Consider the following 26175-nt stretch of genomic DNA (forward strand, 5'->3'; position numbering starts at 1 on the left):
TAGCCTGTACTTTGAAACTCTGGTCTATGGGTCTTCTAAGGTAACCAGGTCAATGGCACTAAGGGAGCTGACTAGACGGGCTGAAGCACCGCACGCACGCATGCACGCACGCATGCACGCACGCACACAGACAGACGCACACACAAACACACACGATGAGCGGCTTCAGAGGGATTGGCCAAATGGCAGACCTTCAAACCTCAGGATTATCAGTTCAAAGACGCTTGGGACAATAGTTAGAATTAGTTACTACTGCTCTCTACAACAACAAATGGGCAAAAGACATATAAAAAGGTCAAATCAGAAGACAGAATGCTCTTTTAAATTTATTGCAGGTTTTCTGTATTCTATATACACGTGTGCTTATTTACAACAAAGTAATCAATTTCTATCTCTTTCTTAGACTTTTGGAAACTGTAAATTAATGTCATTATTTCTAAAGCAGTATAATTAAAAAAGAAAAGACATTGAGCCTAAATAGCAAAGTAACAAAAAGTACAGGTCTGTCTAACATTTAATTTGACAGAATAAAATCAAGTTGATGTACAATACAGGGAAAAAATAAATACAATCGACAAGTAACATTCTATCGACTACAAGCATTTTAAAAATAAGCATTTGTCTGTACATAACACTGACCTTTAACATATACCATGATTTCCATATATTGGCAGACATTTTGTATTTGACAGATGTGTATGTTTTGAGCTTGTATAATCTCTGCAATGACCAAGTTTTCATATACCTGCTGTTATAGAGGGAGACAGGTTTGCCTCATTCTTTACATTCTACATTTTTAAAGGCATCATATACCAAACATGTATTTGTTGTTTGCTGTAGTTCAGGACTAGTCATGGGAGAAGTGCCAATTGTTATAAATGAAAATACTGAGAAACAACATATTTACTGGGTAAAACACATAAAAGAAATCTGCACTAGTAAATAATTTTCTCCAAAATAAAGATGCAATCACCTCGTAATCAAATCTGGCTTCTGCCTTTTATTGGAGCTATATCTGAATGAGAACTATGGTTCAATGTCAGGAGGTTTCTGGTTTCTTAGCTTCTGTTTCACACAAATACCGGACACACATGTAACACACGCTCCCTGGACAAACTGAAAACCGCACGAAAACGTTTCCATGTTTCATGCCAGGGTAAGGGAGGATATCACAGTACACACTTTCACCTACATTCACCATTTAAAACACTTGTAACCATATAAGATTATTTCTGCTATTACCTGGTTAGTGTGGATTCTGGATGCTGACTGGCTGAAAGCCTTAATATACAAGCCATTTTAAACTGGGTGGTTGAGCCATGAATGTCAATATACCACAGGTATGACAAAAATCAAATTTTTATTTTTACTATTCTCATTTAGTTGGTAAACAGTTTTTTATTAGCAATAAGGTGCCTTAGGGGTACGACATAGATGGACAACACACCAGGGCTGAGGATTGGTGCCCCCCCCCCCCCCCCTAATTTTACCTCTATTCCTCTCAACTGTATGGTATACAATCTGCAGTTACGTCTTTGGTTCATTGCTGCTACTCTGACTGGCTTGGGAGAGTTGAAGATCGGACATGTACCCGCTGCCAAGATGTGCTGCTTTTTATCATATTTCTCGCTGAACCAGGAAGACACTACCAGGCATGTCCGCCTCTGCCATTATGAAGTCACCCCCCCCCACACACACAAGTCACTAGAATGCAATGAAACAAGGAGATCCACATGAGCTATCCCTCCCCCGATCCTGGACAGAGCTGGTTAGTGTGGACTCTCTTTCTGGGTCTCCTGTTTACAGCCAGTCTAGTGGAACAGACTAACCTTGACACAGACTGCTCCACAATGCCTTAGACTGCTGCGCCACTCAGGAAGCCAATACAATGTTTTTGGAAGTATTTAAAACATTTTCTTTCTTTTGAAATTCTGTTTAACGACTCAATCAAGCAATTATTTGACCCCCCCCACCAACTCCCGCAAAGAGCCACACCTCTGAATTTCCTGTTGGTTTAAGAAGGTAAGCAGTTAACTCAAACAGACCAAAACAAAAAGTATTAGTTTGATTTTCACACAATCTAAAACATCTACAAATCTACAAAATAAAAGTAAAAGAGCTTTGTACTTGCAGCAGAAAAGAAATAAAACATTCATAATTCAAACACCAAGATGTAAAACATACTATCAAAATGGAACCATTTGAAAATGGAGGTTTCATAATAAAGACACTTCAGCGCTTCAGTCCCTCATGGAAAAAGCATTACTTTTTTAACTTGGATTTAGGCTTGGATTCATTCAAACTTGCTATGGCAATGTTTACACAGTGCCTTTGCTTACAGTATTCCTCCCGTGCCCACACACACTTCTAATTCTGAAAAGTGAAAGCATACCTTTGAGGGGGGTCACCCTGGTAGTGTTTGTGGGTTTTTATTACAGTACCCATCACCAGTCTCAGTTTCTTTCACCATTGGGAAAAAGAGCTACTGTGTAAATACTGCAATATGGGTTTGATTAAACCCTTTCTTGTCCTCAAATCTCCTTAACATTATGGCCAAGGCTTTTATTCACCTTCTTTTGCCCATCCTCGTGATGTTTCTCCCATAGGCTCAATAACAAATTATCTGCAAAGACGTTCAGGCTTCCTAAGAGCAGCAAAGTCCAACGCTTTACGTGTTCATGTCTCATTCATCTCATGAGACTGTTCTGCCGTACTGTATATAGCTTCAAAAATATAAATATAGATGTATCTGAAGACCAACCCTTTGAAAGCCCTTCTTCCTCCAACTTCACCATCCTTATCTATGAAGAATGTCTTCTCAGCTGCTCTCATTCCACTCGGGCATGATGCTCACACTGTGCACCGCGTGGTACTGATGAGGCGACAGCGTGCGCGGAATCCCGTGGGAGTACAGGTACTCGTTGCCTTGGAGACCTGCGGTGGGCGACTGGATGCTTGCCACAGGACTGCACTGGCGGCCCAGAGTCTGGTGGGCCATGGAGCCCTGGTACATGGCGTGGTGGGCGTCGCCCAGCTGCGGGGAGGCGTGGCCTGCCACCCCGCTCAGTCTGGACACCAAGGGCCCCGAGGTGAAGTGGGCAGAGAAGTGTTGGTATGGCAACCGCTCCATTGGCTGCATAGTGGTGACGGAGCAGCTGCCATAGGGCGAGACGCCGGCCCAGGTGTTGCAGCTGATGTCCTCCAGGCTGGGGACGGGCTCCGCCCCCTGGGAGGCGCTGGCGTACATACAGGCCTGCCTCTGGCCCGACTCGGTCCTGTAGGGTCCCCCGGGCAGACCCAAGGTCTGCGAGTAGCTGACGGGACGGTAGTAATGGTCGTCCTCACTGGAGGAGCTCTCCAGGTAAGCCTTCTTGTAGGCGTGCTCCCCTGGGTGGGCGTCCTCTTCCACTGCTGGCAGACAGGGAACAGGGACAGTTACACTACGTACATATCACCCAAGTATACTTCATTGCTCATTCTAGGTGTTCCCTTTTCATGCAACCTATCTGTCGGCATGGCTCCTACTGTACATCATGACAGGCCCACCTTTCCTCTTGATGCAGTGGAAGTCCTGGCTGTGCTCGTGGGGGAGGGGGTAGGAGCCAGACTGAGGCAGCAGATCCTGGGAGGTGCTGGTGACCCCGTTGTCACACTGGCTGTACTGGGAGGCCAGGCCACTGGGGGCGGCCATGCCCTGCGCCTCCCCGGGAAACGGGCTCTGACTGGTACCAACCCTCTGGCGTACTGTGCTACGTGGGACCACTGGGTACTCCTTAGTGCTGCTGAAAAACACAGAGAATGGCTCAGAAAATGATGGCTAAACGTACCATGCTGAATGTTTCTTCAACCAAACTTGCCATCACTGGTACTGTTTTGAAAAGGTTTGAGTTGGATTTTGGATGCAGGCTACTACATTCTCTATGTATTAGAAGCAGGGTGCAGTATATCATTCCATTGTCCCCATACTCTACACACTTCAACATGTTGTACAACAAACCTCGAACAGTAGGCTATTACAAACATCAGCATGACACCAACAGGCAGTCTATTTAGGCAACATATCAAACACAGGAAAGATGGAGACAGGCAGTCTAAATAGCGATGTAATGTTATTTTTCACCTCGCAAGCAATGGCTAAGGGAGACTGATGGAACCATGATCACACCCGCCATCAAACAATGGCAAACGGAGGCTAAAAACTGACAGCTATCCAAACACAACCAACAGATGAAAACCAACTGAAAACACCACTAGAGTGGGTGGTCATGGCCTACCTACAGATCTCTATTGTCGTCTCTAACACTGTGTAAGCCCTGCTTCTCTTACTACAATACGACCTATGTTAAAACGACCAGAGAATAGTGTTGCCTACATTCTACATTAGTCTACAAAACTTATGTTGAGAATGTTTATTCAATTATTTGCAAGGATTTGTTACTGTGGTTAAAAAAAGTGCGGCAGAGACTTGACGTAGGCTACATCATCTCTATCAAACAGCGGCTCAAGAGATAACTTGTGAGGATGGAAACTGGGAAGGTTCAGCAACAGATACACGAGACAAGTAAAGAAAGGGGGAGTGTGAGTAGCCCCTAGCTACATAGAGCATATAGACAATGAACCAATGCACAAATTGGCTGTGTTTGGAATAAAATGACCACAAACAACTGATGTCGGACTGATTCTACAAATCACCATGTAGCATAAACAACAAAATCCTGATTAGCCTAGCTATGGTATTGTTTTGCATACTTCACACCCAAAACAAGATAAATGCTTTACTTGAGGGCTGTGCCTGACCTCACTCACTAACCATGGCACTGCGTAAAAGACATTCTCTTTCATCCAGTGACCTAACTCCTGCAGTATACTCTCCTCAATAGCAACAAGCCACACTGACCATCAATGAGTCTCACCCACTTAGAATCCACAGTGAGACAATGTTCCGCGGTATCAGTTTCCAGTGGAAAGACAGGAGTCCCATTAATCTAGAAGATACATGAATGGTCCATTTTTGCTACTTCTGTTTCTTTGATTTCTTTAACTGTTTGTATTTTTTCATTTTTTTGACTTAGTATTGCAATAGGTTCTCCCTTGGGAATACTAACCAAAACCAGACGTGCTGAGCTTACTGTACTTGGCAAGACAGGCCAGTGGCATTGTGGAGTTATAGTATGGTTTGGGCTTTGGCCAATTCAAATCAATTTACAAATCGACCTTTGGACTAGAAGGTTCTTTCTGCACAAAGCATAGTTCTAAGACATAGAACCCAAAACCCAGTTATGCGATAATGCTTTGTATTCATAAAGATAGTCAGTGATTTAGGACTAATGTTCTACAAAGTGTATGGCTTTGAGATAATTAGTATTTTCATGACCCAGTTTAAAAAACGTTTTGGAGGTATTTCTCTTTTATGACTCATTAAGTCAACTTCTATACCAGTATTGTTTTATTGACACCAAAGCATTGTCTGATTGGTTTGAATATAGAACCTTAATGCATCAAGTGATTTGCAGGAAATCAAACTTTCTGGATTGACTTTCTAACATCTTAATGTGACATTTTCAAAATCAAATCCATGTATGTTTCTAAAAAAAATTAACCAAAATGTTATAGTCCAAAGGTCATAAAACGTGTATACATAACTATTACAGCAATATTGTGAAATTAACCAATTAAATTGCCTAACTTGGATAATCCAATAGAAAACATGCAAAATAAAGTTCAACACTCAATGAGGATTAAAAAGTTACTGCAGGTAAAATGTGTTTGGAAAATTGGAGAAACATCAGAACGTGTCTCTTCTCATTAATTCTACTCCAATATTTTCAAAATGTACTATCACCTACAGCACTTATGTGGAAAATCATATTCAATCAAAAAACTATTAGATTTACCTGCAGTAGCTAACAGAGATCATGTTCTGTTCTCCCATTCCAAATAAAGTCCATTAGATGCAGTGTCCTTGCTACATGGAAAATCAAAATCCTTTTCCATTTCTTTTTCAGATTTTTCAGTTCTCAGTTGGAAAGCCTAATATACTGGTTTTATTGGCCAATCTGGGGAAGTTTCGAAACAGATCATCTTCTTTGAAAATGTGCTTTCCACACTGTGGATGCATTTGAAAGCACTCATCTGGAGTGAATAAGTGGAAAGAGCCATGTGGTCGATGCCGCTGCTGGACCAGCTATATCATCAATGCACAGACGACTGGAATATCCCTGCCGGGGCAGAGGGAGTTGCGTGAAAGGGACATGTCGCTAGTTCAGAAGGCCCTGCCAGATCAGCCATAAAAAGCTCTGGGACATAAAGACTGGCTGCTGCTCAAGAACTCCACTTCCATCACAAGATGGGGAGAGAGGGGCAGAAGGCTGTGGGGTGCCCTGAAAACAACACTCAATTCACATAGGGATTACAATGACGCTTGTGACTTGTGAATATGACAGCATGATCAGAGTATAATCCTTATCTAATTGTGGTTACATTGTCTAATGTCTGTTTCCAGTTAACTGTCACAGTCTAAAGTGCTAAACAACCTCTAATTACGATAATGTTGGATTATTACAGTTAGAAAAGTTAGTGAAGCCGAACACTGAACGCTCTCAGCCCGGGTCTGTCAGTATCAGCTGTGTCTTGGAATGTGACGGGCACCTTTGCATTCTTGACATCCGGTGAAGCTCCATATCATCACTCCCACGGAAGCCTTTAGCGAATGGATTGTTCTCTATCTTCAGCTGGGTTATCTGCCACACAAAAAGTACATCTCAGTGGTTAGACCATGCAACCGTCAATTACAACACAATGTACAAAAATATGATACGATATGATACCACACACATTGTTCCTCTATACATTCGGTGAGAAGGCCTATAGTAGACCATTTTGCATGTTCACCCTAGCGTGTGGAACTTCACACAGTCTAATGATGGTTTTACAGAGGATTGTGTGCATTAGGAGCAGTCTCTTGACATACATTTTTTAAACATGTACACAAAATCCGAGGAGATAATCTCCTCAAAGCTACAATTTCAAGTTTACCATTTAAAGTATGGACTTTTGGCATGATATAGGACTGTAGAAGGACTACTACTTCATTGTTCTGCTCCTAGTTATTAAAATGTAGATGAAAATACCATGTACTAAGAGTACATTAGGCACAGGAGTGTATTCTAAGTAAACATATATCTTTCAATTATCGAATTATGGCTTGCCGGACCAGAGTAAAAATATTATAGTGGTTCTGGCTACAGAACTGAAATTAAAAGCAAATCGAAAACAATTCCATGATTTTACAGATTGGCCAAAAGCCATAACACGTTCTTCTACAGAGGATAATGGAAATACATTTTAGGCTGAGGTTAAACAGAATCCAGCCATAACACCTCCCTAGTTTCTAAGAATGATTAGTTAGCGCTCCGTTTCCGCACAAAAACTATATTTGTCCACGTTCTAGCTCTCACTTTCTAGAAAATCGTGTAAAATACCTCTGACACAGACCCGTTGGTTTGAGCTTTACGTAAATGCTATTGCGTCGGGCAAAAGTCTAGCAAATATACAGCAAAGTATAGGAATATTGAATACTTTTCAGAATTTGCTTTCAAAATGATAACTCAAATATTGCAGTTCAATATCAAAGAAATTATTTTGACTGTTAGGCCTAAATGTTGCCGGCAGACCTAAGGATGCTGAATAGCAAGCAAGCCTATTGAGTAGGATCATTTAAGTGAATATTAAATTAAAAGGGGAGCATAAAATATGGATAAATATGGGCATTATTGAAATGTGAATGACATACTAAATGCAAAACTATAAGGAACGAAAAATATAACACTAGACTTTGATGCACCATTTTCTCTTAATGCGGGTCAATCAGGTTAAATGGCCAAATTAATGACAGACAATACCAATCTAAATCTAAAACTGAAATTAGATTTTAATATCCTGTTGATCCTGTTGACTAAAACCTTAACTGTAAAAATCTAATTAACGCTGGTTAGTAACATAGTAATCATGTCAAACATTAATTCCTAATAGTTTTCTAATTTGAAGTACGCTACAGGATTAACGCGTTTAAAAAAAAAAGTTATTGTGGTATGCGCAGATTAAAACAGTTTTGTTGCGTCCGGGTGCGCATTAGTGATTTTCACAAGGGCATGGCTTGATAACTTTCTCTTGGCTTATTTGGCTGATGTAGCATTCGTTTTATGCTACAAATATTCGTGCTGAGGAAATCAGAATATTCTATAACATTGTCTGAATGTCCAGCAGACACTAGTGATAATAAGTATCCCATCAATAAACCCAAAAATAATTTGATTAGATTAAACTTTATTGTCGAGAGTTTCAGTCATTTGGATCGGCTCCGGACACAAAGGTTATTGCCCTCTCTCGTATTTTCCCTCCATCTCATTCAAAAACGTTACTCCAATATAGTAACAAACGGACGTTAAACACACGGTGAAATTATTTGACAGCTCCGCTAAACTTATGTCGGATTTCTATGTCTGTTCTGCATAAATGAATGCTCCAACGTGCAGGGCAAAATTGGCAAATGTTTGAAAGTTATTACAGCCTTGACCAAGTCACATTAAAAACTATTAAGCGACATGAGAATAAATATTTGTAATATTTCTGAATTAAGAATTAATTCAATATAGAACCAAAATGATTAACTTCTGTTTGGCGGGCGGGCAGATTGACTGAAAGGCACAGTATCTCAGACAATACACCACCGTATAAAGCAACATTACTTGTTTACTGTTCTAATTACATTGTTAACCAGTTTATAGTAGGAACAAAGCACCTCAGGGGTTGTGGTATATGGACGGCTAAAAGCCCTTAGAATTTATTTATTTTCCCTGATCAATTCAAACACTAAATACTTTCTTCCAGGTATTTAAATATCGGGCACGCAAATATAATACGCACATATTTGATTTAATTACTTTTATTTTAGTATGGATATAAAAAATACATTCAAGTAGCTGAATTTCTGAAAACTTTAACTTTACCAGAAGAAGACTGACCAAACATAACCAAAAATGATATGCATATTCATAGTATTAGCAAATTAAATGCTGAAATGATCATTATTCAGAGACAACAATTTGCTTCAATATAAAGCACTAGGCAAAACGAATATGTATGTATCGCATGTGAATGATTACATTTCTACAAGAACAATACCTGTATTGATATAGCATGAACTAAAAAACACATATAGCTTACACATAAAATAGAACGTTTTAAAATGTGTAACTGGACGAGTAACATTACATGTAACATTACATTTACATTTTCTAGCCTCTTGATGTTGAACCATATCCACTATTTTGGACATATGATCTGCCTATATTCACATCTGTCAATGATGATTAAATATGATATCGGTGATTATCAGACGTGAGCCTTGTGTTCTGCCACAGCTCATGGTGACATACTATATTATTAGTTTCCATTTGTGGCAAAAGGATACAATCCACCGGCTTTTTTCAAGGTTTAATAATCAGCTCATTCATCAGGTTTAAGTCTTACGGTCACATCTCTAGCATTCTAGTCCTGCTAGGTCTTACACATAACTTTCAACTTTCTGATATTGATTTAGATTACTCAATAAAGTGATACTGTATTGCAATGAATGATATCACTTATAATTGGCAAGGAAATGTCATGCAAAAAAAATATTATCGATTTCTCTATAGGAAATATCTAAACGTTTATATTGCCTAGTTCTAAACTGTAGGCCTATTTACTCACCTATGACATATTGAAATCCAGGCTATGCGCGCGCGGAAGAGAGACAGACAGACAGACACACACACACACACACACACACAATACGATGGCTTAAATTAAAGGCCTACCTTGTGGTTCTGGTAGGACGTAACCGCAATGAATGCTGTCTCGGGGAAAACGTGTGTACAGAAAGCAGTGTTTTTGGAGCCAAAGCCGTTATTTTCATCCGCTTTCACGATATGAATCCTGGGTTGGTATTTATGCATGGAGTTCAGGATAATCTGAGGAGAGAAATGTATGCCGTTAAGCGACTTAAGGAAACTTTAGTGATGAAAAATCGAGAAAAATATATTCAAAATAACATTTTAGATTAATGTAAATGCACCAGACAAGAATAATAACACATTATTGCTTTGCCTCTCTCATATAAATACAAACATACAGGCCATACCATAACAAATAAGAATCAATTGAATCAATATCAATTCTTATAAATAACATTCAGAGGCACGTCCAGAAAGATTAGTCGCTACTGTAAAAGTGAACATCTTCCCTGCTTTCCCCCTGACCTATTTTGTGCTAAGTGATTAATACTACCACCGGCTAGGCTGGCAACATTAAGACATGGTCAATCCAGATTAACTTGGGCCCTGAACTCTTTTCATGAGACCCTCTCAACTGCATACCTTAGTTTAATACGTTTTATATAATGTGGAGTCATGGACAACAGCCTTGAGCAATCTAATGGATTTAAATTTCATTAAATCCACATACATTTAGACCTAATGAACCCCTTTGTACAGGCTTTTCAATCAGCAACTCTTAGATTGGTAGGCATTTCAAACACATGATGTAGTGGATTCTCAGAAAACACAAAATAGCAAATACATTCGTATTCACTAACAAATTTCCCCAAAGCACTTCGGTTGCAGGTCAGTGTAAAAAAAAACGTAATCCGGTTATCTAAAATAAATGATTGAATGTATTTCAACAGCCCAACACTGGAAATGTATTATGGGTCATATTGATTTAGGCACATTATGCATAAAATAGGTCACCGCTGAAGAATTTGAAAATAAAAAGATAAATACAGTGGAAGAAAAGGTCATGTATGCTCCCATTCACCGATTATGTTACATAGCAGACAGATTCACGACTATATAAACCATTGGGATTTTTTTTACCTTTTAAAATTGTGGCAACATTTGGGTTTCAACTCTTAAAGAAGTGTGTGTGTGTGTGTGTGTGTGTGTCATGTGACCTAAACCAAGAGCTGTGTGGTCATCATCTACAAGAGAACAACAACCACAGCCAGAGATAATTCCCTTCGTGCCTGTCTAACTGTCCCTCTGCGAAGGAGTGACCAGAGCAGAGACGAGCGGACCACCCACTAGGTCTCCAGCCCAAGTCCCGTGTCCCTGCCCTGTTGCCCCATCTCCATTATCCCAGACTGTATGATAGTATTTCATGATAGCGAGGGATCACCCTTGGTCCGCCGCGGCTGCCCTCCACTTTCAAGTTACTCAGCATCAGAGGGCCTTCTGAAGCTCGGGATTAACAGTCTTTGTACACCATCGTCTATTGCTCATCTCACACTGTCATTCAAATATAAACAGTAGGATATCCACACACTCCACCCTCCTGGCAAAAACATGTTTGGGGAGGACTAGACGAGTGCACTAGCAAATTAGGGAGAAGATGAATAACTTGGAGGAAAGTTGTGCAAGTGGAGAGGGAGATCAAAGCCATAGCTGAAGCTTGTGATAAAACGTAGGCTCTAAACTGAAAATGGCTCATCATGCTTTATCTTTAGATGCATCCTATTGGTTTTAGATGCAAAGCCTCAGTTAGCAACCAAACACAAAGAACAAAGATTATACCATCAACATCATTGAAAATCAAGCCACATTAAATATTGAGATATTATCAAAAAGTTTCATAAACATTGGCAATGGCAACCAAAAAAAGCTAATATCAGAAATGCCTTTACACCAAATTGAAAAAAATAAAATAAAACTAATGTCAACAAATAAGGATGGCTTCTGAACCCTTTAAAGCCACTAGTGTATTCCAGCAGGCGTATGGCTGGCGAGGGGATGTCCTTCTGCTCTGTGCTTCTGTCTAATTACCGGACAGTAGTAAAGGGCTATTTCAGGCTCTTCCCAACTGGCCAACATACCTCACAACATGTTTCCGGTTCATAAACGAAGCTAGTAATTATAAATCCTCTCCAAGTTTATCCAGTTGGAACATTAAGATAATGGAATATTTTTCTGGGCCAGCACTATATTTAATTTATGAACGTTATGGTACTCTCTCGGCAAGAAAAATGGCAAGTCAAGAACACCTGCAACCAAAATTAAATGCATTCTGGCCCCAAACTGTACAAACCCTCCTCAAAATACAAACGAGCTGAGCTCCCAGTTTCATTCTACTAGCAGGTTTTTGGCAGGTGAACAATCACTTTCATTTGTCTTACACCCAAACCACCAATGGAGTCATTTCATCAGGGAGAAGATTATTATGTGCTGACACCCATATTCTCCAATTCAAGATTTTAATTTAGTAGTTTTTGCATTATCAGTTTTCTTGTTTGAATTTCTGTCAACCTCTATTGTCTTTTGTGTTGTTCAGTCTTTTAAGAGATGTGATAATTATATTGTAATAAATCCAGTCCTGCAATTTGGCCACAATGTCCCCCTAACCGCAAAACCCATGACATCTATAAAGCCAAGGGAACCTCTTTTAATGTCTAAACAAATCCACGATATGAAGCCTATTTGTGTTTTTGTCTAATGTATTGTTTTCAGAAATTAATCACAAACACTCCGGGGTTTTGGGAGTTTGTAACGAGTGGTCATTAAGAGAAAATATTACTAATGAATGTATTCGGGAATTAGGAACATCTTACAGACAACCCATAAAGTATGAAAAAAGTGATCGTAAACATACGTGTCCAAAAGGATCCAGGTGGTTATTTGTCAGTTTCAGCTTCTGGAAAGAGACAAGCTGCCTCATCCAGTGTGCACCCGTTGCAGGAGAGTCCGGGTGAACATAGAGCCTCCCTGGCATTGCAGGTTCTGCCTTCCCGGTCACAGACCTGAATAATAGCACCAAAGTCAGCGTTTTACACTCAAATGGGCTACACACAGGTTTTACCCTTGAAAGAAAGCAAAATAATTGCAATAAATAATCACTTGTGACATGATTTTAAAACATTTCTAATAAAAAAAGAAACAATTAAACTACTGAAGCAGATATGCACAGACCCAAACCCCGTATGCCTTGCGCCAAACACCTATATATTTCCTGTAGTTTACAGAGATGTTCTGGGAATTCTTGATAGCAATTTAGCACAGGTGGTCGTCTCGGTCTTCAGTAAGCGCCGGTAACATGAATTTATGACCCCTGTCAATAAGTATAATCATACAAAAAAGCGATTTTAATCGTGTAATGTTATTATTTCTCGATAATATCAAATCTACTTCCTTAATCTTCCAAAACCATAACACGAGTTTTGCGTGTTTAAATTTAAAATGAGCGGTTCTGGCGCTTAACGAAAGGCATACATACAACCTTAATGCAAATATCTATTATCATGAATAAACCAAAAAGGACGTATTCGTGATGCCTAGCATGCAATCAACAAAGGTTGCTTTCAAAGAAAATTCAAAATATCATAAACACGCATTAGTCAGATATAGCCTAACTTTTAATCACAAAGAGCAAATGCTTCAACCTGACATGTAACCATGTAATTATTTCGCTTAATACATTCATTTTAAGCTAATATACAAAAGGCCTAGACAACCGGGGGAAAATGTGTCCTGTTCATTTTCAATGCAAGGACAGCGGTGAGAAGTGCCACAGTATTGTAGCAGTTGCGTCAGTAAGCTATAGAAAATTATATAGGCTAGGCCTGCATATACAAAGTTTATTAATTAGGTTATTCTTTTATAACGGGATAGACCAGTTAGGTACCTTGGTCGACAGTGAATTCAACAATGTGCACACATATGTTGCTCACCTTTTAGCAAGGTAATCCCAACTCCAATAAACCCTGAATGAAATGATTATCTAATTTGAGTAATACGATTGATTAAGTGTTGTATTCATCAAATAATGTTTGTGCATAAAATAGTAAGCTAATATTAGTAGGCACTGTGTAGAATCCTTCTAACATTTACAAAACTTTATTTTAAACAATGACTTGTCTCCTCCTCCCCTTCCCATGCCAAAAGAGACAAGAATAGTATAAGCTAGTCCACATAGAGAATGAGCAGGTTCAGGGTGTGGGCGTTGTACAAAAGTGTCCAAAGCGAGTACGAGAAGACTCCATGTCAATGCAAACTGATAGATGGACCCGAGAGAAAGTTTATATGGGCAATATATTAGGCATTAGGAACAATTTTGTAGAAAAATATATTTGAAACTAAATTAAAATATTCCCGGCAGAAATCTTCTGGTTATTTATGCTGTTAGTAAAAAAAAAAACCGTATAAATGGCATTAAAATATTACATTAAACATGCAGAATATGGACTAGAATTATTTTGTAAGCGTAGGAAAAAAAGGGCGGTGAATTGAAAGATAATAGCCTATACCACGCATAATCTAAACTTTAGGTCATAAAAGAAAGCACTGCCCATTTCACACAATACCAGTTGTATTTGCAAGATAACTTTCATTTTGAATTAAGCACAAATAGAAACGTGGCACACTGACCCGGCCATACATAAGAACTTCAGCATTGCCTCAATTAAGACATGAGATCCACGTTCGACAGCTAGAATTAGCGACAATACAATGAAGATAGAGCTGGAGTGTGAAGCTTAAGCAATAAAATAACCTGGTAGGTCCAGCTCGTTATGTTGTTGTTCCAGTGCCAAGTTTAAACGCTAGTGGTTTTGATAACATGGAGCACATATTGGGCTGCCATTCACAGAAGCCAATGGTAGATATAGAGATACATAACGTATATCTCTGGGTTTCATTGATTGCATAAAACACAACTGAATCTTAAAAGTTTGTTAAATGAAAAACATGAAGACCCAGTGTTGCCTACCTTGGCCTCGGCTGTATTAGGGTGATTAGCTAAATTAATTAAGTAAACAAACGGTTGGTTAATCATTCTACTAAACAACACTTTTAATTGAGAAACGTTTTGTCGCACATCACCAAAGGGGATGGACCTCACTGCATTTGTCCAATAGAAAGTCTGTTCGACAAAACCATTCTCATGCCTATACCCCTGCTACTTGACACCCCTCATCTCGGTTAACCAATGACAAAAGTATTGCGTAATTGGTCAGACGCTCTTCAAAGCACCAGAACTAATGTGTCTCGTTATCTCACGCACCCGGTTGTATAATGAGAGATCTACGGTAACATTCATGTTTACATAGTCTGTCAACGGGAAATTATGAATGGACATTAGATGACTCAGAGCGGATTAGTTCCACAACATGCGTTGAACGGATCATTACCTGCGATATTGGCATGTGATTATCTTTATAAACTCTCCTTTGAAAACCACTGACCCAAACAACGCATTCTTGACCAGACGGTCATGACACTAACAACTAGGCCTAGTGTTGAGATTACATTTAAACAGAGTATCGTAGAGGTGTCAAAAGAGAGCCACACCCTCACCATAGAAAACATCAACAACATTATCAGGCCTTAATAATTCGCATAAAAATGAACACACACCGTTATGATGGAAAATGTATAGGTAGGTTTACTTCCTATTGAAACTGTGGGGATCCGTAAATCATTTGAGGAAACGTATATAACTCTTGTGTAGGTTTCTTCTTCATATGGGTTGATATACTTCAGATTTGGTAAACTTTTTAAAATTAAATAAGGTTGTATAGCCTATAGCCTACATACTTTTTAAGACATTTGAGCCGTACTTATGTACGATAAGTTGCTAAATATCCAAAAAAATTCACATAATGATATCCATATGCGTTATCCTTACGTTTTCAATATAAATCAAGTAGTTAGGCCCAAGACATTATTAATCCTGGATTCAATCTGAAAGCATGTCATAAGCATCGCTGTTTTTAAAACAATTTCCGATTTCGTCAGATCCTATTTAAATGGTTGACTCATCTCCGCCAACAATGCATTTAAAGCAATAATGTCAATACCCGTTCTCGTATTTTCGAATCCTAAATGTAATTCCAAAGTATGAGGTCACTTGTTGACATGAACTGGATACCCCCTAGTAGAGGCAACATCATTGCACATTGACTAACGTAGACTGCTATAGACTGAAAAATATGGGCACTGATTGTTTTGTGGTGTTAGAAGGTGGGTACGTCTCACCATTTATTATCAGCGAATTTGTAGCGATGGTCGTCAGCAGGCACGACATCCATCAGGAGGATATATTTCGTTTTAGGGTTCAATCCAGTGACCTTCACCTTGAAACTGGGAAACATTCGCCTGCAAATTAAGCAATTTAAATAGTTAGGCTACACAATTAAAGTGCAAATGTTTACTGTTAATAAAGTAGGACTGCTGTCATTGAAGTGATCTGATACTTGCAATAGAAAACATATGACTATTCACAGTATGAAAATACGCTCTGACAAAAAAATTTCAAGGTCAAGACTCGATATTCAACTGTGTATGAGGTCCTCTCTGACATATGACTTTCAATAAATCAGAAATCCCAGCGTCAAAGAGTAAACATCTTTCACACAGTTTTTGCATATAGGTCTTGCTGAAGCCTAGAGCTTGTTATCGGCGTCGAAAGCGTGAGCAGCAACCCAAACAACACCAATTCATGAAATTAAAGTGAGAGCATAAGATACTTCAAAGCATGCTAAAAGGTTTTTTCAAACTTTTATGAAGGAATGGGAATTATGTTCACGGTAAAGTAGATCTACGTTTAATACAGTTTTTTTGTGCATAATACGACTCACAAAGAACATAGGCATTTGTGATATGGATTCGGCAATAGCTTTACTTTACAGTTGCAGTGCCAAATTATACAAGTAGAAACTGTGTCCACCAGGTTAGTAAAATCTCGGCAGTCAGAGGCTGATGGTATTGAAATTGCAGAGGAAAAGAAGTCGCACGCGGATTGAATGGAGGCCTCCAGGCCTGTGGAATAACGGGGTATGGCGAAGTGATGTGTAGGGTTAAGAGCTGAGAAGGTATGGTTAATAACGTCTCATGCCAAAAGGGGGAAATTAATGGACAGAATATAAATACGGCTTTATGCAGCTGTGAGAAAAAGACATTGACCTTGTGCACAATGGAAGGATATTGAGACATGGCTGAAATTAATAATAAATACCTAAGAGCCAGATTACGTTTTGTTAACAGGAGTGGAGAGTGGAGACCACCCGACCATCATGCATATTCAACTTCAAACTCAACTGGGGTAATATATTATGTAATTTCCAAACACATTCTTTGAGCCTTTCTAAGCCGACCAGATAGTTCTAACTGCTGAGAGAATGTACACCTCAACTCCGCCAAAATGTATTTGTAATGCAAAAGTATTCATTACTGAAAAGTTGCTATTTGAAACAAAAAAGTAATTATATTATCTTTTCGACATGGCAAGTAAAATATGTGGGGGAAAAAACACGCATTCAATTTGGAAAAAAATTAAGGTATGGTAATAAATACAGTGCACTGGGCCTTTCTCCAGAAACGACGCATTGGTATAAATATGACAAAACTTTAAGGGTAATTATTAAAAACGGATGAATCGTCTCAGTAAAATGTAGCATACTATATATATATAAGATACCCTTGAAATACTATTATTTCAGGGGTATCTTGGTTTAGCTATGCATGTATGCATTCCTTTAAAACGTGTTTGGATTATAGTCTGTTATTAATACTAGTAAAAGCAAGGATTGCTCTCTTACCTTCCTGCTTTAGTGATAATCATCTCCGTCCCCACTTCGTGAAACTTTGCCCACAATTCCCGTTCATGCAGGTAGACTTTTATCCCCTCCATTCCCTTCAAATTAAAAGCAGTGGAAACCAAACGTTATGCATATTCATTCAAATTCAGGCCATTATGTCATGTTATTCATATTTTCTTCATTTTGCAGTGTTAGTCTTCAATGCATTATAATGCAGCATCTTAAAACGAAACTGAATAAAATTTCAACTTAACCAATTCACATAACAGCGCTCTGAAACAATACTATATTCTGGACTAGCATATAAACATTTTCTATTGAAACAAATGTCAATTAACGCAATGCTTTATTTACCAGAGGTAGGTAGATGAATAACTAAATATCGAAGACAGGAACCGTCAATAATTTCAGCAATACTTCATGGCAAGTTATAGCTTAGCTTATGTTGATGGACATGATAAATTTACCAAAGTTTCTATCATACAGTAGTCTGTATATTAAATATATATCATTCGGCAGTTTTAGACATAGTGTAGGTTGAGTCTTCATGTGGGATTATTTCATGCGTAATTGGCAGATATAGACCGATACATACATAACACAATTACTATGCAGGCCTAGCCAATGAGTTGATACTGCTTGGTCTCAAATCAGTGCGTAGGCCTAATGCTGACCTGTTGAATATATGTTGTTTGGGAGGAAGGCGATTTGCTGGAAGTTCCATTTGGTTTCTCTGCTTTACTTTCAGAGTGTAATTCCTTTGTTTCTGGACCACTGGGCGAATTTTGCAGCCCAAATGTTTCCTCCTGGTCCGCCATGTCTGGAGCTCCAGATACCAAAGCCCCAACTGTCAGAAAGAAAGAAAAGCCAATTCCACGTCACATTTTCACTTCTGAATAGGAGCATAACTTATATTCACTACATTTGTTCTGACATCAGCTAATATAAATTCCAACCCGAAATTTGTTGTAGCCTACCCCAACATTACTTGACAACTTGGCCTGCACGTACTACGGCCAACACACACATTTACACACACACACACACACACACACACACACACACACACACACACACACGTTACTTACAACAAACTAGTTATTTGGGTTAGGTTGGAAATGTAAGCCTAGTTAAATTGTCAGTAAATATATAATGAGGATATAAAAACGTATTTTCAATGCGACGTCGTACATATGTCTAATGGGTTCCAAAATAATGTATACGTTTATATTAAATACCTATATAATAAAAGGATGATTTAGTAGTCGAGGGAATTAATTAACATAATAATTGTGATATATTCATAGCAAGGACACTACACATGAAAGGTGCCTGAATTCGATAACACAGACATGTTATATGCTATTTTTTAGTGTACATTTCAAAGTTTTGGAAGGCCATTTGAGAAACCAGAAAAATGCTGGGGTATGCCTACTTGTAACAGCCCTACTTCAAAGAGTAAAATATATGTATTTGAAATCATATAAACAGATACAGCTCCTTGCAAAAACAGAAAATTGTTTCCCACTACAAGGGCCTAAATTGACATGAACTGTGATGATGGGCTACACGGTGTGCTACTGACCACGGGAACGCGGGGTATTCGTTACTCAGTAGGCTTACAGTAAAAATGGTTTTACCTTCCAGCCAAATAGGCTACGTCACTTTCAATCTCGTGAAGCTATGCACACACCAGTGGTCTTTGTTGTTGTTTTTGAAGTTTCCACTCAATTCAGTGTATAATCCCAATGTGGAGCCCGAAACGGCTATGCAGTATCTCCATGGATTTTCTGAATCGTCAGTTGGAGCCGACAGAGCGAGCAGGCGAAAACGCAAAAGTGAAGACTAGAGACTCCTGCAATTGGTTGCTAATACAGCGCGTGCCGTATTACTTTATTGCACATTTTCGTGTCAAGCACCGTTGTTCGGGAAACCTTCCCTTGTAATAGAACATAGCAGTATTGCAGTGTTCCAGAGAAGCAGGTCCGTCACCACCTTTCTCTCGCTCTCTCTCTCCCTCTCTCTCTTTCTCCGCGCACCAATTCCCCACCACACGAAGCGGAAGCTCTGAGTCTGTGACGAGCAGCGTAGGCTAGTCCCAGCCTATACAGTGCCTGAACAGCAATGGTCTATCCCAAGTATAGTCTTCTTCTGGTCCCCCCTCCCACGTCCCTCAATCTCCTCCGTCCTCTGTCCAAAACCTCTCTTGTTAAGTTCGCCGAATATATTTTTCTATTGGGCCAACTCAGTAACGTTTGCCATTGTGATTTAGCTTACGTAATCACTATCAATGAAGACAAAAATACGATTAAGGCAGTTGTGATACTAGCCTACATGTTTCATATATAAAAATGTAAGCTATGCGCTAACACATTTGACATATGCTACGTCACGCGTAATGCATTATGTGAAGTGAAAAACAACTTAGGCCTATATTGGAGATATTTTGGCCCGATCTAAGTGCATCTGCACAACTGGCAAAAAGGAGATGTATTGCACAACAACCAAAGTGTCTGACACTTCATTTCAAAAATAACGTGATGTATTGTGTCAGCACGATCTGCAGAAGTTAATTAATTAATACAACTGTATATGTAATTTAGTAAAGTATTCATACAACGTAAAATAGAGATCAGATTTCTTATAAATCACATTTTTACGCGGGAATTCAAACATCTTCCCACATGGAGTATTCTCCATTGTGCGCCTATAGACATATTCTTACTTTGTCGTTGACCTTTCTGTAGTCTAGGGAACACAACATGGCAGAGTCATCTAGTTTGTAACTGAACAGCATCTCAGAGTGCGGACAGGTTTGTATAACACGCATTATTGTTCTGGTGGGCATCCTCCACTACATTAGGTTTGATTTCCCCGAGGCTTATATTCTAGTACGCAGGCGCCCGACCTCTGAATAAACCACATTTGGTTTACAGGCCACTCCGCATGATTCAATTCAGTGAGGTGCAACACACTCCAACTGGAAAAACTGTGTGACAGAAACAATAAGCCACCTCACATTGCGTGGTATGACCCCATTGGCTGTTCTTGATCCATTAAGTGGCACAATGTCAATATTTAGACTTTTAAGATGTCAGTGGTTTGTATGCCTATTACTATAACCCTGTGTGGCCCCCACACCACAGATGTGATAACTGACCTTTACACTTAAGGCATGTCTCATAACTACATTTTTTTCATCCACACATTAAAATGCTACTCATCACTAAGAAAGTAAGCCCACCCTCCAAACAATACAACGCGAGTCAGTTAATTACCCATACTACTAATGAAGAAATAATCTTCGGGTCTATACTAGGGAAACAAGCCCACGCCTTATTTTAAAATATCAAATCAAGGGTTTATCTTGCCTGACGCCCGAGTGTAGGATGTCTAATATATTTTGCTCTTTACACTAAATAGTGGCTTATAGCCTATACTATGTACATCAGTGTGACTCAGGAGAGTGGAAACTAGTCACTTAGTCGTATAGTATAAACGTCTGCAGTAGGCCTAACTGAGACTGTGGTATTCTGGGCGCAGACATTGCTGAACTGCAGTTACAATGAAGTGTAAACAATGCAAAAACAATCACCTTGATATGATATTCGAACAGAAAGTGTATTGTGTACTTCATAACATATACGCATCGTATACTGTATTATATATTGTAACTATACAATATAAGGTATTGTATATGTCCAGTAATTACACAAACACACGGGAAATAGTTATTACAACCGGGATTTAAAAAACAAAAGTCAATCACCAAGCTCCTAAAAAATGTTGGTCAATTACCATTTCAACTACATGTAGGTCTGGTTCACTACTTCCCACACTGCATACTATACGTTGTAAATGTTCTGGTACTACTACTATATTTAATACTGCACTCTGACTGCAATCTTTTTTTGAAAGCAGATTTAATAATGATGAAGTGTCTGTTTAGCAAACACAGATCTCAACAAATACATGGAACTGAAGGCCTACGCCACAGCTCTTTCAATAAGTTTGAGAAGGAAAGTATTGTACCGAGAAAGGTACAGCACGCGGAGAAAACCCGAGCGCCTGAGAAAGAGAGGCGGGTAGGAGTCGTTCTTGTAGCCTACTCTCAATATTCTAAATGCTCCGGCTATACATATGACATTTTGGGACTTGTGACTCAAGCGACGAATTAAATAAAACAACTTCAACAATGTTATGCAAATAAATATATATATCACCACAAAACGCATGTAACAGTTATGCATTTAGAAAAACATTAAGGAATAGAGACTTCACTAATGCAAGAACAAACGTGCAAAAATCACACAAAGCGTTCCGGTGGAGCCTATTTCCATCAAATGTGCATATGCCTGAGTCGTTATTATTATCAACTCTCTAAGGAAAACATGGCTTTTTAATTGAGTAAAGCTCATGCTTGGCTACCTCACATAGGCTGGCCTACACGACGAGCCGTGCACTAATAAATAGGCCTTTAGACCAACTTAATGAATTGTTTAGCATGGATGTGATGTGGGCCAAGTCCAGCTTGATTGCCAATAGTATATAAACACACACACACACACACACATGTTAAAATACAAACATCATCAGTAACCAAAAGGTAATTTGGAAAATGTCTCTTCTGTGCATGATCATGGCTAATTGCTCCCAGGTCGTTGCGGAAAATTTAAATACGATGACTTCTAATGGAACCAGAATTGTTTTTCCTCTTAATCATTAACTAGATAACAGGTTAACATTTGCTAAATTGTCTCAAGTTAGGCACAAAGCTTCATTATCAATAAGAGGAAGACTGGAAATAGTTAAGTATTTCTTAATTGTTTCATTTATAAAAAAATTGTTAATGGCAAAGGACTCGAAGTTTTGGGAACTCTCAACTAATTAGACATTATAGGCTAATATACATAAACCAGTAAAAATAAAACAACTGAACATCAATCAACTGCGTCTCGAATTCCTTTAGAAAAACTGTAGATATACATTAACTATATATTTTATTGCATTAACGATGAAATCTAGTCCATTTCTGTTGATTTTTCGATATATATCTAGACTAAAATATCTGCGCAATCCAGAAAAGTAGAAAGGTCGGTAGCCTATATGGTTAAAAAAGGATAGGTTGTTTTTACAGTCATACTATATTCCTAAGCCTAACAAGGTTTGCAAAAATAATGGTACTATTCGTCTTTGTACACTTTTTATAATGTAGTTACAGCCTAAAATAAATTTATAATTGATTGATTGTAATAATAATAATAACGGATTATATTTCGGCCTATTGTGTCATTAATCGACAAGTATTACCCCGAGATGTAATACATGTAATCTGGAAACTTGAGACATTAACATATATTTACAATTTCATTCAAGTTTGATATAAAACTAGTAACTACTCATTGGCGAAAGCCAGAGAATTCAACCAAAAAAGAAAGAAAACGAGCACTACTCTGCTATTATTCTTGGGAGCAACAATCCTAATTTCGAATAAATGTTGTCCTCATGGCTTTTTTAATTAGTGGGCGAGATATTGCTTTTGAATTAATATTGTAATATTCTAGTGCATTCTTCGTAGTCTAAGTTTTTACAGAAGGTTAAGAAATCCCCTTGCTCTGTATACATAAATATGAAATGGATTTAATTTCCAGATGGAGGTGTATGGCACTGCCGGACGTGACAAAATGTGCGATGTGGCTACATTCACTGGAAACATCCCAAATGTAAGGGACATTTATTAAAAATGTGTGTGCAAAGCAACATCTTAAAGATGCACTTTTTTGTTTTCATATGTGAAATTGTATCAAAGACATGAAGGGATTCTGGAGGAATGGAATAACAACAAATGTTCTGAATCTCAAAACATATTTCAGAAAAACACTCAGTTGCATTACTCCCCTGAACTGAAAACTGAAAATATATTGAAAACCGATGTGTTAATAATGTTGACCCTAACCTTTTTTTGAGAAAAACTATATTGCGGTTGTAGCGATTTTATTATTAGAACATTTTTTCTATTGTTTTAAACATGCAATATAACTCGGTTTCTGATGACTAATTAAACATTTTGATATTTGTCAGCGATGTATAAACGTTCTCACCCTGTTGGTACATTGGAATGTAAAATATGGATTGGGATCATCGAACGGGATCTTAAATTGGAGCATACATAATGCAGGTAGGTTATTGTTATTATGCTATTAGGTGAAAGCAATGGGTGTCGAGAGCATAACCTAATTAGAATCCGTATTTATAGGTATGTTTTGTAACACACTGGTTTTGGGATTGGTCATCCAGAACAGGAATTTGATCATTAATTGGTGCAAGGAGTTACTTTTTAACTTGTACCTTTTGATTGTTGGTGAAACACATTCAGAGCAAAAACGTTGTAATATTATGACGTTCTGTTAAAATGCCTAGTTGTTTTGCGGCTGATAATAGAATTATTGCAAACAGCGTAAACAATGTTGTATGGCTCAAATAGTATTACAAAAGTCCAGCTGTACAAAAAAATCTAACGCCCGTTACCAAACACTCAAAAAACAAAGACGTCTAGGCCTAATATCTGCATAGATCAGCCTGTTCCAGACCTCTGTAACCTAGCCTTATAAAGATTCAATATTTCATGAAAACATGGAAACACCTCAGTGTTTGCCTGGGTACACCATAGACATACAAGCACACACGCATGCACACACACACACACACACATTTGTTTTTCCATCCTTGTGGTGACATGAAACCTAAACCAGAAATCCATGTTCCCTATCACTTAGCCCTAAACCTAACCCTCAACCTCTTGCTCACCCCCACTATCACCATAACCTGAACACTAACCTCAACATTTACTTCAGCCCAATAACCTAACCGTTATGCGTATGCATAAAAACCAGCCCCAGCCTGAAGCCCCAAGCTGCTAACCCTCTATCTAACTGGTAATCCTTGGATCTAAAGGTCTCCCCAATTATTTTATTATTACCTAATTGTAGGTTTTATACTAAAGAAATCATATAGTCTTAATAGGGACCTGACAAATAAATGTATTAGGACCGATCTGTCAGGCTTGATTTTCTTTGTATGCCCACATGTACGGGTACACCTGCATCACGTTCACACACACATACATGTTTGTCTTTTGATCCTTGTGGGGACCTAAGAAAAAAAAAGTCCCCTATTCCTTACCCTAAATGTAACTCTTACCCTAATCTAACCCTAACATTAACCTCAATAAATCTTTATGCCTAAACTTAAGCTAACCCTGATGTTTCTCCATAAAACCTAATGGTAATTTCTAAACCCTAAAGTAACTCAAATCCTAACACTATGCCCAATTGAAATTTTTTCCCTAAACCTAACCTAACCGGAAAGTACATTTTCCCTAGCAGGGACCAACCAAAAGCCTTCTGAGGACAGGGTTCCGGTGAAGCCTATTTCCAGGTTATACCATCTTTGTGGGGACATAACCACAAACATGGATCACAAACACACACATGCCCACAAACAAACACAGATATACACACACACTTACAATAGGGCTGATCTATACCTTGGGGTCATCCAGTATGTTTGGTGACTGTGTGGTCTGATATTCCCACTCCATGTGGTGCTCCAATAGGTGATGGATGGCCTTTGGAAGTGTCTGGAATCTGGCTGGAATTCCACAGACAAGCAGGTGAAAGCGCCAGTGGGTTTTCACTAGTCCAGCCCTGACTTGGGGGTAAGAAGATTTGCGCCCAACCTGAGGCCAGCTGGGGTTTGAGTCACAAAACCAAGGGAAAAAATTATAAAGAAAACGTTGAGAATGTTTTTTTCAAGCTGAGCCTTTTCCGTGTCTGACTGTGAAATGTAGTTTGTCATTGATAGGGCCAGAGCATTCAATCTGAGACAGAGATACTGGACGTGTCAGACATCAGCCTGTGTTCAATCAACCTACTTCAGGACTTTGTGTCCCTTTGTTATTATGCTGTTCTCTTCTTATTGGGATGTTCACGTGGAGGCATAATCTAATACACCCATGATAAAGTATACAGTGCATAGCTTCAAATAATGACGGGAAAGTAACGTGATTTGTCCAGATTGATGTGTCATTTGTCTGTGTGACTCCTTCCTGTGAAGACCCCACCACAGGGATCTCCTCCAATCACGGTTCCTCCCATTTAGGACTCTGCAAGAAAGTGGTGACCTCCCCAACCCTACCCAGAATGGGGGGACCCTAGCATGGCCACACACGGCTCTGCATTCAGCCCTCTACTATGCCCCCCCCCATCCCCATATGGGTTTACGCTTGTTCCACTAGAAACAGGGATGATAAGTTATCTGGGGCTGCATGGCAATGCAACGTTCAGAGTCAGAGTCCCGCACACTTTCCGCTTGGTTGTGAGTTGTGCAGGCCGCACGGGGCCCTGCGCTCTGGGGTGGTGGGGCTGGCCTGACACATTTCTGTTAACAATCACATCACACACCGACCAACATTCCGACTTCCTGATCCCTTCGTCTACCCCATCTCTACTTTACAGCTTTTTCTCTTCCCCCAGCTGGCTCTCAGGGGA

The 26175-nt window shown here is 39.0% G+C and overlaps 1 protein-coding gene across 4 annotated transcripts; it reads right to left on the reverse strand.

Moving 5' to 3' along the window:
- Positions 1–336: 336 nt before the first annotated feature.
- tbx5a (T-box transcription factor 5a) lies at positions 337–19722 on the reverse strand. Of its 4 annotated transcripts, none has more exons than XM_010877815.3 (9): positions 19267–19722; positions 18301–18473; positions 17627–17721; positions 16065–16184; positions 12685–12832; positions 9861–10013; positions 6649–6740; positions 3547–3779; positions 337–3408 (listed from the first exon to the last, which is right to left on the reverse strand). In XM_010877815.3, exons 2-9 carry the CDS (start codon positions 18442–18444, stop codon positions 2819–2821), a joined length of 1575 nt encoding a protein of 524 aa, XP_010876117.1. In that variant the 5' UTR covers positions 18445–18473; positions 19267–19722; the 3' UTR covers positions 337–2818. The 4 variants fall into 4 exon arrangements, with proteins under 4 accessions (XP_010876117.1, XP_010876116.1, XP_019908651.1 ...); XM_010877814.3 differs by having other exon boundaries at positions 337–3411; XM_020053092.2 differs by having other exon boundaries at positions 3547–3782.
- Between the last annotated feature and the right edge of the window lie 6453 nt (positions 19723–26175).

The sequence above is a fragment of the Esox lucius genome, chromosome 14 (genome assembly GCF_011004845.1).
Source record: "Esox lucius isolate fEsoLuc1 chromosome 14, fEsoLuc1.pri, whole genome shotgun sequence".
In the NCBI taxonomy this organism is placed as follows: domain Eukaryota; kingdom Metazoa; phylum Chordata; class Actinopteri; order Esociformes; family Esocidae; genus Esox; species Esox lucius.

Excerpts from the sequence above, each read along its gene's own strand:
- tbx5a (XM_020053091.2), bottom strand. The coding sequence starts at position 18,444 with ATGGCGGACCAGGAGGAAACATTTGGGCTGCAAAATTCGCCCAGTGGT. Across the intron at positions 12,833-16,064 it reads AAATTCGCTGATAATAAATG|GTCTGTGACCGGGAAGGCAG; the intron begins GTGAGACGTACC and ends GCTATTATTCAG. Across the intron at positions 10,014-12,684 it reads ACCTGGATCCTTTTGGACAC|ATTATCCTGAACTCCATGCA; the intron begins GTATGTTTACGA and ends TTCTCTCCTCAG.